Here is a 17,920-nt window from a genome sequence, read left to right on the forward strand (position 1 = left end):
CATCACCAACTACATGACCAAAAGTATTCACACCCCCACCAACTACATGATTAAAGGTATTCAAACACCACCAACTACATGACCAAAATTATTCAGATGCCACCAAATGCATGACCAAAAGTATTCAGACACCACCAAGTACATGACCAAAACTATGCGGACGCCACAAACTGCATGACCAAAACTATTCAAACCCCACACACACACATAATTTAGCACAGCTGAGCTGCAATCACACTCGCATTTTCTGTTTGGATCTCAAAGAGAGCAAACTTAAGTCCACACAGCAGAACACAGGGCATAAAAGCATCAAGAATTACATAGAAATCCTTCAGTTATTCAGACTTCATTTCTCTTTCACTAGTTATACTGTTTTAATTATTTATTCATTTATATTTAGCATCATTTAGTCATATTTAATCCCCACACACACACTTACTGCATCCACCTCTGCCTTATGCAATCCTGGTACTTTCATCGGCCGGTAACTAAGCCGTGTAATGTAACTAGCTAACCCAGACTTTAGGTCCCTGTTAACAGCAGTGGGGCACATAATTCTGTAAAACACGTATCGATCAGAAGTGCTGAACTGTGAGGGGAGTGTTTCCTGTTCTCTCGTAACGCAGGCAAGCTAACAGTGTGAGGCGGGTACATTCGCCTCGGAATCAAAGCTTTTCTGTGCAGCTTATTTCAGTCAACAAGGACAGAAAAGCATGAATGATCCTGTCTTAAAGTGCAGCACGATGTAAGTACATGGTGATATATAAGTTGGATAACTTAGTTTCTTTAATAAATGTGCCACTTTATCTACCCAAATCTACTCATTTCCTATTACAGATTGTGAATGCGCTGCTGTTTGCACAACCTACAATCTAATCAAAAAGATTCCAGCATATGTCCAACTTGTGGCCACTTCTAATCACCTGCTAGTGTTGGGTTTCCACATAGAGACTCATCACATACAGCAAGCCATGTTAATCCCCCACCAGCACCACTAGCGCAGGCGCCTGGACCTCACAGAGATCGCATATAGCAGCAGGAAAATCCTCCGCCCAGGTTTAAAGCCCAGCAGTGCTATTGGCCAGACAGGCATCTACAGATGACAGACAGATGACCAAAGCCGTGTGACTGATTCACACCCTGTCGAGTGTATTTCTTTCTTGCACTCACTGTTTCCCAGGTGAAAAAAATCCCACATTAAATAAATACATAAATAATACAAATAAAGAAAGTATCCTCACATAAATAAAAACATTTGGCTGGAAAATTCCGAACCTGACGTCAACCAGGCAAGGTGAATAGCGCCAGCGCCCTCTGCTGATTAAAGTGTATATCGATTCATTATACATGTAAACCGGTTTGAATCGTTACACATGTGAATTGATTTTTAACTGTCTTGTGGTGCATCGTTACATCCCTACTCAGCTTATCAGAAAGACTATGCAGTTTTTTAGCCACAGGGTGTATGTTAGCAAACATAGCTAGTGATACCATGGTTTTGTTACTGCTTTCCAGCCAGCAGTCAGTGATTCAAGGGAACCCGGTTCAGTTGCAACCCTGACCAGGATAAACACTCTAAACTTTAAACATGATGCAAAGGACAACAGGTTCTGGTGAGCCGGGTTTCATCCTCACTTCCTGTACGCTGCCCTGTAATGGACTGGCTCCCTCCATGGCTCCCTGTCCGTGGTGTTGTTTTTTCTCTTGAGTCCTGTGTTTTGGACCAGAAAGTCATAAGTGAAAATGAATGAATCTTCTACTATGCAGCCAGATAGAAACAGGAAGTCCCCGGTGTCCTCCAGACATGTATTTCCTTTCGTGGTTGCGCAATGCATCACACAGTATCCTCTAGTTACCCTCCCACAAAAAGATGGAGGGAGTTGTTTTTTTTTCAGCCAGATATCCAGCTCATTTTTGAAAATCCTGTCAGCCACATCTTGGCTGCTCAGTGTGCGCCCTAATCCTCTGCACCAAACCGGCGCTACACGTCCGCCTGTCCAAACACACACTCGAGTGCTAAAGCTTCCCATCTAATTAGATATTGTGAGTGTAAAACCACATTAAGGAGATCTCAGAACTGCATTATGCTGCACCAATTAAAATAAAGCAGCCTAATGTGGAGGCTCTGAAACGACGAGTTGTCGCGAACGTACAGGGCCGCGACTTAAAGGTTGTGTCGAAAATAAGCCACTTACTTTCTCCTCGTAGTGGATGTAGGAGGATGCTTCCGGGCCAAGAAACCTCACCAGGCTGGAGACCACAGCATCCCTCCTCTCCTCAAACTGGGAAGAAGAGAAAATAGAGGAGATATTTTAATAACGGCCACAAACATGGTAGAAATAGCTCAGGTGATAGCAGTGAATACACTAATAATACAGTGACTAGGAGAACTATTCAATCCCATTTTGTTTATTCTATTCATTTACTGTCTGTTTTACCACAGCTTTAGCCTGATCAGGTTGTGGTGGGTCTGATTAATTGGGAGAAAAGCAGAAAACACCCTGGTTAGGTCACCAGTCCATCACCGGTAGCTCTAATTAACCTGAATGAATGTCTTTGGACTCGCACCCAGAGGAAACCCACACAGACACAGGGAGAACATGCAAACTCAGCACAGAAAGGACCCTGGCATGGCTGGGCTGGGCGGCTACATGAACAACGATTGGCTGTTGTTCATACAGGGTGGGGAGCCGGATAGAGACCTCATAACTGATGCAATTACGACCTCTGCTGGCTGGTTGATGGTGCCTGCACAGAGTCGAGGAATAATGTTGATCAGGGTGTGTCTCTCCATACACAAAGCTGATCTGCATATGAACTCGCCTCGTGCAGAATAAAAGATGCAGTCGGCTACTGCACATGTGTCGGAGGGGGCGTGTGTCAGTCTCGCGCTCCTCAATCATCTCGCCTACATGGACAAGGATTGTCTCGTTTGTCGGGTTGGATGCCAGTGGGGATTACTCATAACTGATGCATTTGCGTCCTCTGCTAGCTGATCGATGGTGCCTGGGGGGGCGATGGGGATCAGTGAGTGACTCTCCAGGCGTGAGACCGACCCCATATGAGGGGCAGTTGTAGCCTAGTGGTTAAGGTACTGGACTAGTAATCCAAAGGTTGCTGGTTCAAGCTTCACCATTACCAGGTTGCCACTGTTGGGCCCTTGAGCAAGGCCCTTAAGCCTCAATTGCTTAGACAATATACTGTCACAGTACTTTCACCCTGTTCTTCAATGGTCAGGACCCCCACAGAACCACCACAGAGCAGGTATTATTTAGGTGGTGGATCATTCTCAGCACTGCAGTGACACTGACATGGTGGTGGTGTGTTAGTGTGTGTTGTGCTGGTATGAGTGGATCAGACATAGCAGTGTCCACTCACTGTCCACTCTATTAGACACTCCTACCTAGTTGGTCCACCTTGTAGATGTCAGAGATGATCGCTCATCTATCGCTGCTGTTTGAGTTGGTCATCTTCTAGACCTTCATTAGTGGTCACAGGCCACTGCCCACAGGGTGCTGTTGGCTGGATATTTTTGGTTGGTGGACTATTCTTAGTCAAGCAGTGACAGTGAGGTGTTTAAAAAGTCCACTCATACCAGCACAACACACACTAACACACCACCACCATGCCAGTGTCACTGCAGTGCTGAGAATGAGAGTCACTAAACAATCATTGAAGAACAGCCTCAAAGGGGGCTAAGAAAGTATGCAGAGAAACAGATGGACTACAGTCAGTAATTGTAGAACTACAAAGTGCTTCTATATGGTAAGTGGAGCTGATAAAATGGACAGTAAGTGTAGAAACAAGGAGGTGGTTTTAATGTTATGGCTGATCGGTGTATATTAGACTATATTCACATACACTATACCAACTATCCATAATATGAACATACAAGGATGTAATAATGGCCTGGTATGCTGTTAAGCTTTTATAAAGTCTTCAGATGCCCGTGAATCACTGGTGGGTGTTATTGTCAGTTGTAATGAAGTTTAGGCTGTATGTGTGGACAAATCCGAACAAAGCAGATCGACCAGGTAATAATATTACCACTGCAAAAAATAATGATGGTGCTTTTTCGCTGCAGTGACTAGCAGACTAATCAGGATTGATTAGGAAAGAAATGATGAACAGTACAGATCATTTTTGGATTTAATAAAAACTGCCCACATTTGCAGAAATTTTAAACTAGTGATACACCAACACAATGACCCAGCACACTGTAATAACGACACTGGAGCAGTAAGTTAAGGAGCAGGGGTGTACAGCATTTTAATATATGGTCTTGACAGTAAAATAATACCACGTGTGTCCGGTTAAACGATTACATTCTCCACTCAGTGATGTGTAAATCACAGGTTATGATAATCTAACAATCTAATGATGATTTAGGAAAAGCATTGAGGTAAGCCCTCATCCGAGGCGCCGTGTGTACCCCTCCCTGCTCCACCTCTGTGCTGTTTGCACGAGCTCTGTCACGACCGGGTTCTGAGAGAACATAAAAAGCACAAAGGCCCTTAAAATAGAAACGTGGTTTGGAGGAACGTGTTGGAGCCGAGCTGATGTGCGTGCGGTCAGAATAACCTCTGCACCTTCCACCCTCACTTAGTAATGAATCTCAGCAAACCAGCAGCGACCGAGCTACTGCAACGACCGTCTGGACCGACGGTGCCAGTCCTGCTTTCTTTGACCACAGCTTATTTCCTCTACCGAATACAACCCTGAATCCATGTATGTGTTTAATGTGTTTTCGTCAGTTTTGATGCCTGGTTTGGTTTGTTTTGTGTATACAGATAATAGATGGGTACTCACTGTTTACTCACTTCTATTGCAAATATATACGACTGTTGTATACGACAGTGGCTTGGTGGGTAGCACTGTCGCCTCACAGACAGAAGGTCCTGGGTTCGATTCCCAGGTGGAGCTGTCTGGGTACTTTCTGTGAGGGGTTTACAGGTTCTCCTTGTGTCTGTGTGGGTTTCCTCTGGGTGCTCCGTTTTCCTCCAACAGTCCAAAGACATACAGTTCAGCTAACTGGAGATACTAAAGTCCACCTGGGTACGAGTGTGTCCTGTGATGGACTGGCAACCTGTCCAGGGTGTTTTCTGCCTTCCGCCCAGCAAACATGATAAAGCGGTGGTAAAACAGACAATGAATGAACGACAGACCAGGTCTAGGCTATTATTCAGCTTTTATGGTTGAGCTGTTACTGCTCTTAGAGATTAGCCTTTTAAAATAACAGTACTAGTGGGATATTCCACTAGCACACCAGAGCTGAGATTCTGAACTCCTAGGTTCGAAACTCGGCGTTGCCACTGGTCAGCTGGGCGCCATCTAGAGGGCATAATTGGCAGTGCCTGCAGCAGACACGTTTCTGCTACGGCGGGATGACCGGACTATGTGAGTGGGGTCTTCAAATGCTGTGTAAAGACCCTGATTAGAGGATAGAGAGGCGCCTGTGCAAAGTGCATTGGTAAAAAGGGTTCCACTAGGGGCTGCGCATGGGTCGGAGGAGGCGTGAGCAGCAGTATACCCACCTCAACTGCAATCAGTACAAGACACGTTACTGTATTAGTTGATTTAAATGTATGAAAATCACCATATTAAAAGCCACTAAACAATTCAGTACGATCATTCTAGTAGTAATGTTTGTCTATGCAGATTGTTTGGCCATATCGTATGACAGGGTGGAACAGTGGTGCAGAAGTACAAAGTGCTGCACAGCAACCGTGTTATAGGGACCTGGGTTAAAATGTGCCCTCCCTATTTTAATAGGCTTCCAGCCGGCCGTTAGCGGAGCTGAGATTCGAGATGTCAGCACTGGTGGACTAGAGTGCTTCCCATTTGGTACGATTCATTTAGCCAGATAGTTTTTATGCCAAATGATACAACATAATTGATCACTTCAGGGATTGTTTCTAATGCTTCAGAGTCTAATGGTGCTGTGCTTTACACCACTACAGTCATCACTAGGCATTGCACACAATAAACTTGGCCAATTAAAACTCTAAAAGTGTTGTGGAAAGCCTTTCCAAAAAATTGATGGCTGTTCTCCCCACAAGGAAAAGAGGGGCATGGGGGCATGTCAGGGGTCAGCAAACGTTTGGAAACGTACTGTACTGGACACCAGCTTGTCTAATTAAAACTGCTATTTATTACAGCAGGTACCCTACAGATATCAATCAAGTACGCTGTGTGCTTTGCATTAACACCCGCTCACGAAATGCAAAAAAATCACGCTGAGTGCCCACTCAGGACTCTCCGCCAGCTCTTTCAGGTGAGATGAATGCTAATTAAACCCAGCATAGCGCAGTGGTAGAGCGTAGTACACCTGTACACAGGTGCAGGTAAAAGACCGGAGAGGAGGATCAGAACCTATGCAGAAAACATCATGGCTCAGTGTGTACAGGAAGAAATGTGCATATAAATATGTATATAAAACGTTTGGAATAGGGGTCACCATAACCCTCGCTAAGACAAGCAGGTGGACGATGAGGTGAGGAGACGGATCACGGATGAATGCTTGGATATTAATATTTATTACATAGGCCAATTTTTTACCAGATTTGTTGGACCAGTCACCCTTCTATCAGTCCTCTAATGTCCAGTTCCAATGTAGGTGCCCGTTGTAGGTGCTTTTAACCATGGTCATGAGTACTTTGACTGGCCTGTGATTACGTAGCCCCATATACAGAAGGGTTCGTTGAACTGTGCTGAACATATTTTCATTACCAGTATTAATATTAATATTATCAGCACTTTGAGTCACATTAGTCCTTACGGCTTGTCCCTCCTCAGACCGCCGTCAGTGGTACTCACCACAGCTACCTGTGAGCACCCCTGACTGTTTGACAGATCCGCCATCCCATGATCCTGCAGTGGAAAGGTTTGATTTGATGCTTAGTAATCTGAATATTAGTATTATGCTGCTTGTGCATTAAGTCCTCATAGTCACATTGTTGCTTGTGCAGGAGCAGCTGGAGTGGAAGATTGCAAGATGTTGTATGCAAGAAAAGGAACAATAGTTACCACAGAACGGTTGGTTCCAACGGCTTACACCCAAGCTTTAGAGGAAGTGCTGAAACTGTAGCGTGACTAGAGCAGTATAAAGGAAGGCCCACAGTTCTGTTCTTGGTTCTTTGGCTAATATACTGCAGTAAGAACCCACAATTGTGTTTTAATAAATCTTCTCTCCAGTCTGCTGGTACTGTTTGACTTCTTTTGCATTCTCACCACGTTTCCATGACAATCCTCATCCAAATCATTTAGGTCTTTCTGCTGATCATGAAAAATAAGCAGGGCCGTGAACATTTTTGGAAGGCTGGTCTTAATGTTTTACAAATCTGTGTGTACAAACCAGGCCTAGATAAAAATGTAAGCACAATACACTCACATTTAATCACTGCCTGTTTTACCACCGCTTTATCCTGGTCAGGGTCAGTCCATCACAGGGCACACACACACACACAGGCAATTAGGGCAATTTGTAGTAGCTCATACTGGCCTGTGAGAGGCAATCAGAGAAAGGACCCTGGCCACCCAGCCAAACATTTGAACCCAGGCCCTTTTCACTGTGAGGCGACAATACCACCCTCTGCGCCACTGGGCCGTCCCTCAATACATTATTAAGCCACTGCAAATTAGAATAATTTGAACCATAGACACACCCATTTTAAACACACACACACACACACACACACACAAACCCTCACATTAACACAAAACATCTGTAATTAGAAATGCCAATCAGTAATCCAAGTCCCCCACAATCAGAGAGTTAAACTTTTTGTTGTTTTTAATAAGATTTAAGGATTTAAATTATGTTAGCCCATGACTGCTGAGAACTGGGTTTGAATCTCACTGGTCTCACTATCGGCTGGTTGGACATCTACACAGACATGATTGGCTATGTCTTGACGAAGCCCTGTGATGGACTGGCGACCTTTCTAGGGTACTCCTGCCTTTCACCCAGGGTTTCCTGGTCAAACCAAAGCTGCTGTGACCCTGACAATTGAAAAGCTAAATTCATAACATTATGACCACCTTCTTAATATTGTGTTGGTCCCCTTTTTGCTGCCCCATACACAACAAACTGTGATGCACTGTGTATTCTGACACCTTTCTATCAGAACCAGCATTAACTTCTTCAGCAATTTGAGCTACAGTAGCTCGTCTGTTGGATCAGACCACACAGTCCAGCCTTCCCTCCCCACGTGCATCAGTGAACCTTGGCCACCCATGACCCTGTCGCCGGTTTACCACTGTTCCTTCCTTGGACCGCTTTTAATAGATACTGACCAATGCAGACCGGGAACACCCCACAAGAGCTGCGGTTTTGGAGATGCTCTGACCCAGTCGTCTAGCCATCACAACCTGGCCCTTGTCAAACTCGCTCAGATCCTCACGCTCGGCCATTTTTCCTGCTTCTAACATCAACTTTGAGGATAAAATGTTCACTTGCTGCCTAATATATCCCACACATATTTATCGTATCATATAATGTAAGTGGACGTGTACCAGTCGCTGGGTTGCATTTTACACAGCTGATGTTGCCATGAGAATAAAAAGAGCTCCAAGGTCATGAACCAGCGTGTAAAGCAATCATCCACGACTTCCTGTTTTACCGGGGTATAAATTTAAGATGACAGGCTAAATTCATGTACTCATCCATCACAAAGGGAAAACATTAGAAACCACAAATGAAATGAGACAAAAGTGGAGTGACCTTCATAAATCATGCATTAGGGGATGCATGCAGAGGTGGCGTGACGCCCCTGTTTCGTAGTGGGGAAAAGGTTTGGACCTGCTCACCGCACCACTTTTGGTTTGCCTTTTCTTTCTGGGTTAAAAACTAGGTTTCATTTCTGCGCTGTCCCTGTTCTGTCCACTCTCTCCGTCGTGAGCTGCGGATGATTTTGTGTCTTGCATTTGTTACTGTGTTTCTGTTATTTTGACCACTTATTTTACCTTCATTTACTCTTTCAGTTAATAGTTCATTATTCTTGTACCCTGGTTACACATCCTGTAAACTGGGTTTGTTTTGTATTCTAGCAGATGTGGGGCTGCACTGGGTGCTGAGGTGCGCCCCATTACAAAGACGTGTCAGAAAAAGCATTTCTTAACAAGCATTTCTTACTTCATAACAAAAAGTATTTGGACACCTGAATATGAGCTCGTTGGACAGCACACTTCAAAAACAAACTGTACTAAAATGAGAGGGCTTCTCACAAGACTTTGAAGTATGTCTGTGGGAATTTGTGCCATTCAGTCAAAAGAGCATTTTACTGAATTGCTCACTGACTGACTAACTCACCCACTGACTCACTGACTAACTCACTAACTCACACACTCATTCACTGACTCACTCACTCACTTACTGACTTACTCACACACTCACTCAGTGACACAATGAATTACACACTCACACACCTACATTCATTCCTTCACTACCTCGCTCAATGACTCACTCATGACTCACTCACTCACCCACTTACTTACACACTTACTCACTGACTAACTCACTCACTCACCCACTCACTCAATGACTCACTGACTCACACACTCACACACTCACTCGGGGATTCACTCCTTCACTACCCCACTCAATGACTCACTCATTCACTCATTTATTTACACCTCCACTCACTCACTTATTTACACACTCACTCGGGCGGCACGGTGGCTAAGTGGGTAGCACTGTCGCCTCACAGCAAGAAGGTCCTGGGTTTGATCCCCAGGTGGGGCGATCCGGGTCCTTTCTGTGTGGAGTGTGCATGTTCTCTCCATGTGGGTTTCCTCTGGGTGCTCCGGTTTTATTCCACAGTACAAAGACGTGCAAGTGAGGTGAATTAGAGACACTAAATTGTCCATGATTGTGTTTGACATTAAACCTGTGAACTGATTAATCCTGTGTAACCAGGATTCTCACTCACTCATTTACACACCCACTCACTCACCCTTACTGATTTAATAAAACACTCACTTATTCATTTATACCTAACGCCAACCTCACCTTTCCAATCCATATTCAGCAAGTTTTTGTAAGGTTTGAAGATATCAAAGTACCTGGATGAAAAATCCTGTCACAGCCGATCCTGTCACATACAATAATCCACCTCCACGCTCTAATTAGCACCCTGAGGCTGTGCACCACCCACACTACCTGCATCCACATGAACACAAGATACGAACTGTATACATCTGCATTCCAGTTACACATTTGATGTATTGCACAACTACCTTGCAGGTTGTTAGCTCAGGAATCGTGAGAACGTGAGTATCAGATCAGTCTCGTTATGAGATCTCTGATGTCTAAACAGAACCGCTGATCTAGCACACTAACAAACCACAACAAGAAATCACCCCGGCCTTGTGTAGCTTAGCGCATGTGTAGCTTCAGTGCATTCTTGTGATTCTCTGAGTATTCTGGCCTCTCTTGACTTTCCTGTAAATGCAGTAGGTGGATTTGCTGCTGGAGTGGAGTTTATCCTTGCAGCGTATAAAAATGCAGTGCTCTAACTTTGAGTTATTTTCTATTTTACTATATATTTTCTCTTTTATATTTTACTGCTATATATTTTACTGCTATATTTAGCAGAGACGCTTTTATCCGATACGTCTTACAATTACGACTGAATTCAATTCAAGCAATTGAGAGTTAAGGGGCCTTACTCAAGGGCCCAATTGTGGCAACTCAGTGGTGGTGGGGCTTGAACCTAGACTTGGCAAATGATGCACTTCTTATCACGTACACTACGTACACATCCAGTAACATTCTACTGTACTGTAGCAGTATTCTTGTAATACTGGAATATGCAGAAACTATTATGAGCTCATGAGACACTGAGTGTTCATACGGAATATAAAGTAATGTAATATAATATAATAGATATAATTAATATAATTAATATAATGTAATTAATATAATATAATATAATATAATATAATATAATATAATATAATATAATTAATATAATATAATATAATATAATATAATATAATATAATTAATATAATATAATATAATATAATATAATATAATATAATATAATATAATATAATATAATTAATATAATATAATTATTATAATATAATATAATTAATTAATATAATATAATATAATTAATATAATATAATTAATATAATATAAAAAATAAAATAATTTAATATAAAATAAAATAAAAAATAAAATAATAAATGTAATAAAATAAAAAATAAAAAAGATAAAATAAAATAAATTAAAAAAAAAATAAAAAAATAAAAAATAAAATAAAACAAAATTAAAATATTAGAATATAAAATAATATAATATAATAGAATATAAAATAAATAAATAAAATAAAACAAAGTAAAATAAAATAAAAAATTATATAATTTAAAATAATATAATATAATAGAAAATATAATAGAAAATAAAATAAATAAAATAAGTAAATTAAAATAATTAAATTAAATTAAATTAAAGTAAATTAAATTATTAAATTAAATTAAATTAAATTAAATTAAATTAAATTAAACTGGACTGGACTGGACTGGACTGGACTAGACTAGACTAGACTAGACAAAACAAAACAAAACTAAACTAAACTAAACTAAACTAAACTCAATTAAATTAAATTAAACTGGAATATGACTACTGGCAATCGTGCATATCTACTGCCACATGCACCGCACTCAGTCTGGCGGATTCCTACAAAAAGCACGCTATGTGCTCTGTATTCCTCCACCAATCAAGCCAGAACCTCAACCTGACAGCAGAGGTCACTGCATCAGCATAAAGGTGAATCCCCGTCCATGTTTTCCTTCCTTAGACGTAGCCAACTCTCTTTTGAGAGCCTGACCATGCCAGTGGCATTCAAACTAGCCAATAGCGAAAAGGACTGTAACGCCAACCGAGCATGTAATGCTAATCTAAAGATTTACTTCAGAAATTAATCAAGTGTGAACCGTCCATTATGCACAACCTTTTCTAATGCAGGGTTAATTATCGCGTGTCCGTTTAAGATGAGGTTAAAGCAGAACAAATGGTGGATGATTTTAAATACACTTCAGTAAACACAGCTACACGTCCTGCGCAATAAAAGCGCAGTCACCTCCTGGGGAACCATTCCGAGCCCGAAATACACCAACTGCATCCATTTTCACCTCCAACCCCATCATGTAAATACTGCTCTAAACTGTGCGAAGCGACAAACAGCACCGCCTCAGGGACAGAGCCGACACCGCCCCACACTTATCACCCTCGCTACAGTTCACTGCCAGCCTCGCTCTCTCTCCTCGCTCTCTCTCTCTCTCGTTCCAACTCACACTCGCGCTCGGCCTCGCTCGGTCACACGTACACTCGCGCTCTCTCATGCACATTCTCACTTTCCCGCGCTCAGTCTCTCACCTCTCGGCTGCTCCAGTAACAGGCCTGCACCCCGGCGACGAAGCCCACCAGGGCCGGACTCCCGCGGGGACTGCTGGCGTCGAAGGTGACCCCGAAAGGGCAGAGCTTAGACGGGTGAGCCACGATCTCTCCAGAAAAGCCCTTCTCCTTCCAAAAAGCCTGCAAGGTTAAACATATTTACTTTTATTTTTCATTGACTCATTTTTATTCCAGTTAAGATCATTATACCAATACAAGTATATGGACACCTGACCAAGCTTGCTGGACTTACCATTCAAAAACAAATGCTATTAAAATAGAGTGACCTCTATGTGATATTTTCAGCCAGAGGACTTTGATGTCTGTGAGAATTTGTGCTTATTTAGTCAAAAGAACTTTGTATGGCTGGGCACTGATGTTGGTCAATAAAGCCTTAGTCAATGTTCCAATTCATTCTAGGGCTCAATGCAGGACACTGCTCAAAGCTTAACAAAAAAGGGCCTTCCCTAAACTGTTGCTACAAAAATGAAAGCACATGATTTATTACACCTGTTATATATTATATATTTATTATTATTCAGCGTCTTGCTGGTACCTGGTTGCACTGCTATTACAGTTTTGGCTCATTTCTCACTTCTTCAAAAATCTGCCAAGTTTGTTTAAAATAAATAAATAATGAAAGAAATACCAAAAAAAAAAATATTTATAGCAATTCTGAGAGTTAATGGTCACATGTCTAAATACTTTTGGCCATATAGTGTAAATCTTGTATTTCTGAAGTTTATTTCCATGTTTCTTGCAGTTTTGCATAAATTCATGCATTTTATATTACATTATATTATATTATTTTATTTTATATTAAATTATTTTATTTGATATTATATTTATTTTATTTTATTTTTTATTTTTTTTATTTTATTTTAAATAATATAATAGTATATTATATTATATTATATTAATTATTCATTGCAGGGCAGACACACATACACACACACACACACACATTCACCTATAGGGCAATTCAGTGTCTCCAATTAACCTGGCTGCATGTTTTTGGACTGTGGGAGGAAACCGGAGCTCCCGGAGAAAACCCACGCAGACACGGGGAGAACATGCAAACTCCACACAGAAAGGACCCGGATCGCCCCGCCTGGGGATCGAACCCAGGACCTTCTTGCTGTGAGGCGACAGTGCTACCCACCAAGCCACCATGCCGCCATTATGTTATATTAATAAATTATATTATTTTATATTAAATTATTTTATATTATATTATATTAAATTATATTTATATTATATTATATTATATTATTTTAAATTATATTATATTGTATTATTTAAAATAAGTTTCTGACTTGATGTCACATGTATATATATGTATGTACAGTATGTATGGTGTATATTGAAGTTAAATCCCTTGTCTTTGAGGTTTTAATTTAAGATCCATTTCTTGTATTTGATGTGAGCGCCCCGTTCGCTCTCGGCGTGTGTAACCGCGCCTCGTTTGATTCGTCCAATTTAAAAAGAATCACCGCCGAACAGATTACCAACGATCTTTCATCAGACTTCATGAGAATAACATGTGAGTCATAAATGTGCTGTATATCACATAATTAAGTACTTATATAATAAGATTTTAATGTGAAATGACTAATGGAGGGTGAGAAACCTTAACAGACGGTTAAACATCGAATCCAAACAGGGCAGCAGAGAGAGAATGTGAGCAGCCGGTTAATGTGAGTTATAATGCGAGATTTTATCAGAGCCACACAGAGAGAAAACATCACGCTGAGAGAAGACGGTCTGAACTGAGAAAGGATTCATATGGATGAGAAAGACGGAAGTTGGCTCAGGTGGTAGTGGTCAGTGGGTGCACATTACATCTTGTAAACCACAATGGGACCAGATTGCCACAATTTTTAATAATTAAGTTTATTTATATGGATCAGCTGCTCTGAACTGCCTCTAGCTGTAAGTTAGTAAGTAAATGTGTATGTGTCTGGATTGCCTTGCGATGCAGTGGTGCCCTGTCCAGGGTAAGTTCTTACATCCAACTTATTGTTTATCCAATGACCAGAGTAAAGCTTTAAGAATAAATAAAAGTAGTGGACGTGCACTGGGCGCTCGGGTGGGGCAGCAGTAAAATACACTAGCCCACTATACTGAGATCTCAAGCTCTTTAGGTCGAATCTCAGCTTTGCCATGAGCCAGCCAGGTGCCTACACAGACGCACGATTGGTTGTGTGTCTGTAAGGGGAAGGACAATGACTGAAAAGGGTTTCCTCATAGCTGCTGCAATTGTGTCCTCTGATACGGATCCCCATTGTGCCAGTTACACAGTCCACTGGCAAATAACAATCCAAAACACCAGAAAAATAAGATAAGGCAACTCAGAAGGCTGGCAGCAGCCAAAATCCCAGAAAGTTGTCGTGAGAACAATTTGGAAATTTGAAATTGAAGGATCCAGTGGCTGCTACAGTTACCAGGACGCCACTACCATTTACCGGCTGACTTTTTATGGAAACTAGAGCTGAAAAACAACAGTAAGGGAGCTAACAGAAGAGATACGGAGTCAGAGGACTAGATTCAGAGCTGGGCGCTTTAAAAGCTATTACTAATAATTTGGAGCCCTTCTTGCCAGCCAATGTGGGCGTAGCAGAGTATCTAAAGTGTTTAAACTTTGCAGCCAGTGTTGTTTGGGTGCCACAACACTGACCGGGATGACATGAACAGGGTTAGGGTCATAAAATAGTCTACTTTGCCATTTTAAGCTGGGACATTTTGCCATTTTCAAGCTAATTTGTGTATTATTAGGTTATGCCCAAAGTTTTCAGGTGGCATTGCCCTTTCCATGTAGCATGGCCCTGTCTTTATTAAAGCAGTTAATAGAAATGAAAAACATATGAAGGAAATGAAATGTATAGATATAGGACATTTGTTTTCTGCTGTGGAGAGCCGCACTGGAATAAAGACGGTGCTAATGCTACACATTTCTGTGCTTATCTGAGTGGATGTGGATGAAGATAAAAATATTCCCACAGTAGCAGAAGGAACAGAACTGTAGTTTTATGGTATATCAGTAAAAATGGTAAAAACGGTGCTGTATACACTTGCTTTCTTTGCTTTCCATTTAGCTATTTGTGTAGCTTTCGCACTTCCTCTCATTTCTACCTCGACCACTCAAAATGCCTCTGACTTATCTAGACGTTTTGAACGTTTGAGAGGTTAGCTTGTGCTAAATAAGCAGGTTAGCGTCCCTTCAGATTAGCCTAGATTTTAATCAACAGCAATAGACTCTGACGTTCAGATTCTCAGCTGAAACGTTCTGCAGGTCCTTGGTTGTAAGATACGAGTTTCTGGGTGATCTTTATGGCCAGCATAAGCATTTATTATTATTTATTATCTTTCAGGTCCTGGCTTGACTTCTAAAAATTGCTTTTGAAGGATATTTTATAGAGACGTTCGAGACGACAGAAACTGCAAGCTGGACGTTTAGTGAAATTGCTTTGCAGGCATCAATTAGCATGATTTTAGAGGCTAAGTCAGCTGCTTAAAGAAGCCTGTAAATGTTGAGCGTAAGCACGTCTTGACGAGTTGATTAAAGCATAACAAGTTAATCAAGCTCCGAGACGTTACATATAAATGGGTGTTTACAGAGGGACGAGGTGGAGGTGGGAATAAGCAGGTACATAAGTACGAGGGTTCTTCAAAAAGTTTCAGCACTTTTTTAACTCTATTTATTAAGGACATCACTTTTCAACACAGTGTCGTACCAACGTTTTAATGCCATCAGCAAAAAATTTTTTTGGTTGAGCGTGTAGCCACTGATGCAGCGCTGCTTTTACATCATCATCACATGAAAATCTCCTTTCCCTTAAAGCTTCTTTGAGCGTCCAGAAGGGTGGAAATCAGATGGAGCTAAATCCGGACTATAAGTGTCTCTCAGTCTCTCAGACACGACCGATTACTCCTCCTCCCACCCTCACCGTTTATAACCTAAATATAAAAGTGAAGAAACTTTTTTAGGGCAGCACGGTGGCTCTGTGGGTAGCACTGTCGCCAGAAGGTCCTGGGTTCGATCCCCAGGTGGGGCGATCCGGGTCCTTTTGTGCGGAGTTTGCATGTTCTCCCCGTGTCTGCATGGGTTTCCTCCGGGAGCTCCGGTTTCCTCCCACAGACCAAAAACATTAACAGTCAGGTTAATTGGAGACACTGAATTGCCCTATAGGTGAATGTATGTGTGTGTGTGTGTGTGTGTGCGTATGTGTGTCTGCCCTGCGATGGACTGGCTCCCTGTCCAGGGTGTTACTGTGTGCCCTGCTCCCATTGAAAAGCTGGGAAAGGCTTCAGCACCCCTCTGCGATCACTGATCCGAGACACTTTCCTCTTTGAATTCAACTCTACAATACTGTTTTTGGGTGGAATTGTGGCAGTGGGTAGCACTGGAGAACATGCAAACTCCACACAGAAAGGACTCGGACCGCCCTGCCTGGGGATCGAACCCAGGACCTTCTTGCTGTGAGGCGACAGTGCTACCCACTTAGCCACCGTGCCACCCAAAGCACGACTCCTTTTACTCAAATTATTCAAATGAATAATGCCATCACCTCACTAGAGGGAAAAGTCTCAAACAGCCCCTCCTGAAGGGCTATGCTACATGCTACACTCTAAACAATATAGCAAAATGTTAACAGCTTTATTTTTACTATTTAGTAGGAAAGAATGCATTATGGGACATCAGCTACATAATTTCCCACCCACCCCTGCACACACAGGTGGGAAGCCGGCTGGAATAAAGCACAAACCAGCCCTCCACATTAGGCCCTTAACGTCAATCATAAGGTCATTTATTTAATCCATTTAAAATGCACTGCTGATGCTGACCTCAATAAGAACGACTCGCTGTTGGACAACACGCACCGTGCAAAGCCACGCGTAAAAATGGAGCTCCGTCATCCGTATAAAAATTCACCAGCGTTGACAGAACGCACCTCTGCAAAATCACGCGTCAGCCAATATTTCGTGAGGATTTACTCATGCGCTCCGGTAAGAGGACGAAGGAGGAAAAACAAATCGCTCCTGTCTGCTATCAGCTCTCTCCGAAATTGAACAATCCAGAGCAAAATCGCTCATATATCAGTATTTCTGTCTCAGGAATATTTATGCTTGTTTTACTGATTTAAACTGCATGTTCTGTTCAGTTATTATATCTGGCTGTGTCCCAATCCACACCTTTCTGTAATAAAACTAGTTTACTACCACTGCTGACTGTCTGTCCGTGAAGCTGGAAGTTTCCCATTAACATATCGACAAGCAGAAGTGTTGGACATTGGTCACTTACTGTAGGGTACGTGATGATGAACTTGGTCATGTGACCCACGGGCATGTACTGCGTGAGACGCTGGCGCTTGACGGGCAAAGCGGGATGGTACTCGATCTGAGCTGGAGACAACAAAGACAAACAAAATCAGGATAAACAAGGTATTAAAAAGACATGTAGACACTTTAAGCTTGCAACAAGTTGGGGAAGGCTGTTTCCTGTTCCAGCATGATTGTC

The 17,920-nt window shown here is 41.9% G+C and overlaps 1 protein-coding gene across 1 annotated transcript in view; it reads right to left on the reverse strand.

Moving 5' to 3' along the window:
- si:ch211-127i16.2 (probable flavin-containing monoamine oxidase A) overlaps positions 1-17,920 on the reverse strand; it is a 104,872-nt gene that overhangs the window by 31,682 nt on the left and 55,270 nt on the right. The window contains exons 8-10 of the mRNA XM_063014393.1: positions 17,705-17,805; positions 12,385-12,543; positions 2,196-2,282 (exon numbers count right to left, since the gene is read on the reverse strand). Of these exons, the coding sequence (XP_062870463.1) occupies positions 2,196-2,282; positions 12,385-12,543; positions 17,705-17,805 (347 nt within the window). The remainder of the gene's footprint in view (positions 1-2,195; positions 2,283-12,384; positions 12,544-17,704; positions 17,806-17,920) is intronic.

Source organism: Trichomycterus rosablanca, chromosome 18, assembly GCF_030014385.1.
Source record: "Trichomycterus rosablanca isolate fTriRos1 chromosome 18, fTriRos1.hap1, whole genome shotgun sequence".
Lineage (NCBI taxonomy): Eukaryota > Metazoa > Chordata > Actinopteri > Siluriformes > Trichomycteridae > Trichomycterus > Trichomycterus rosablanca.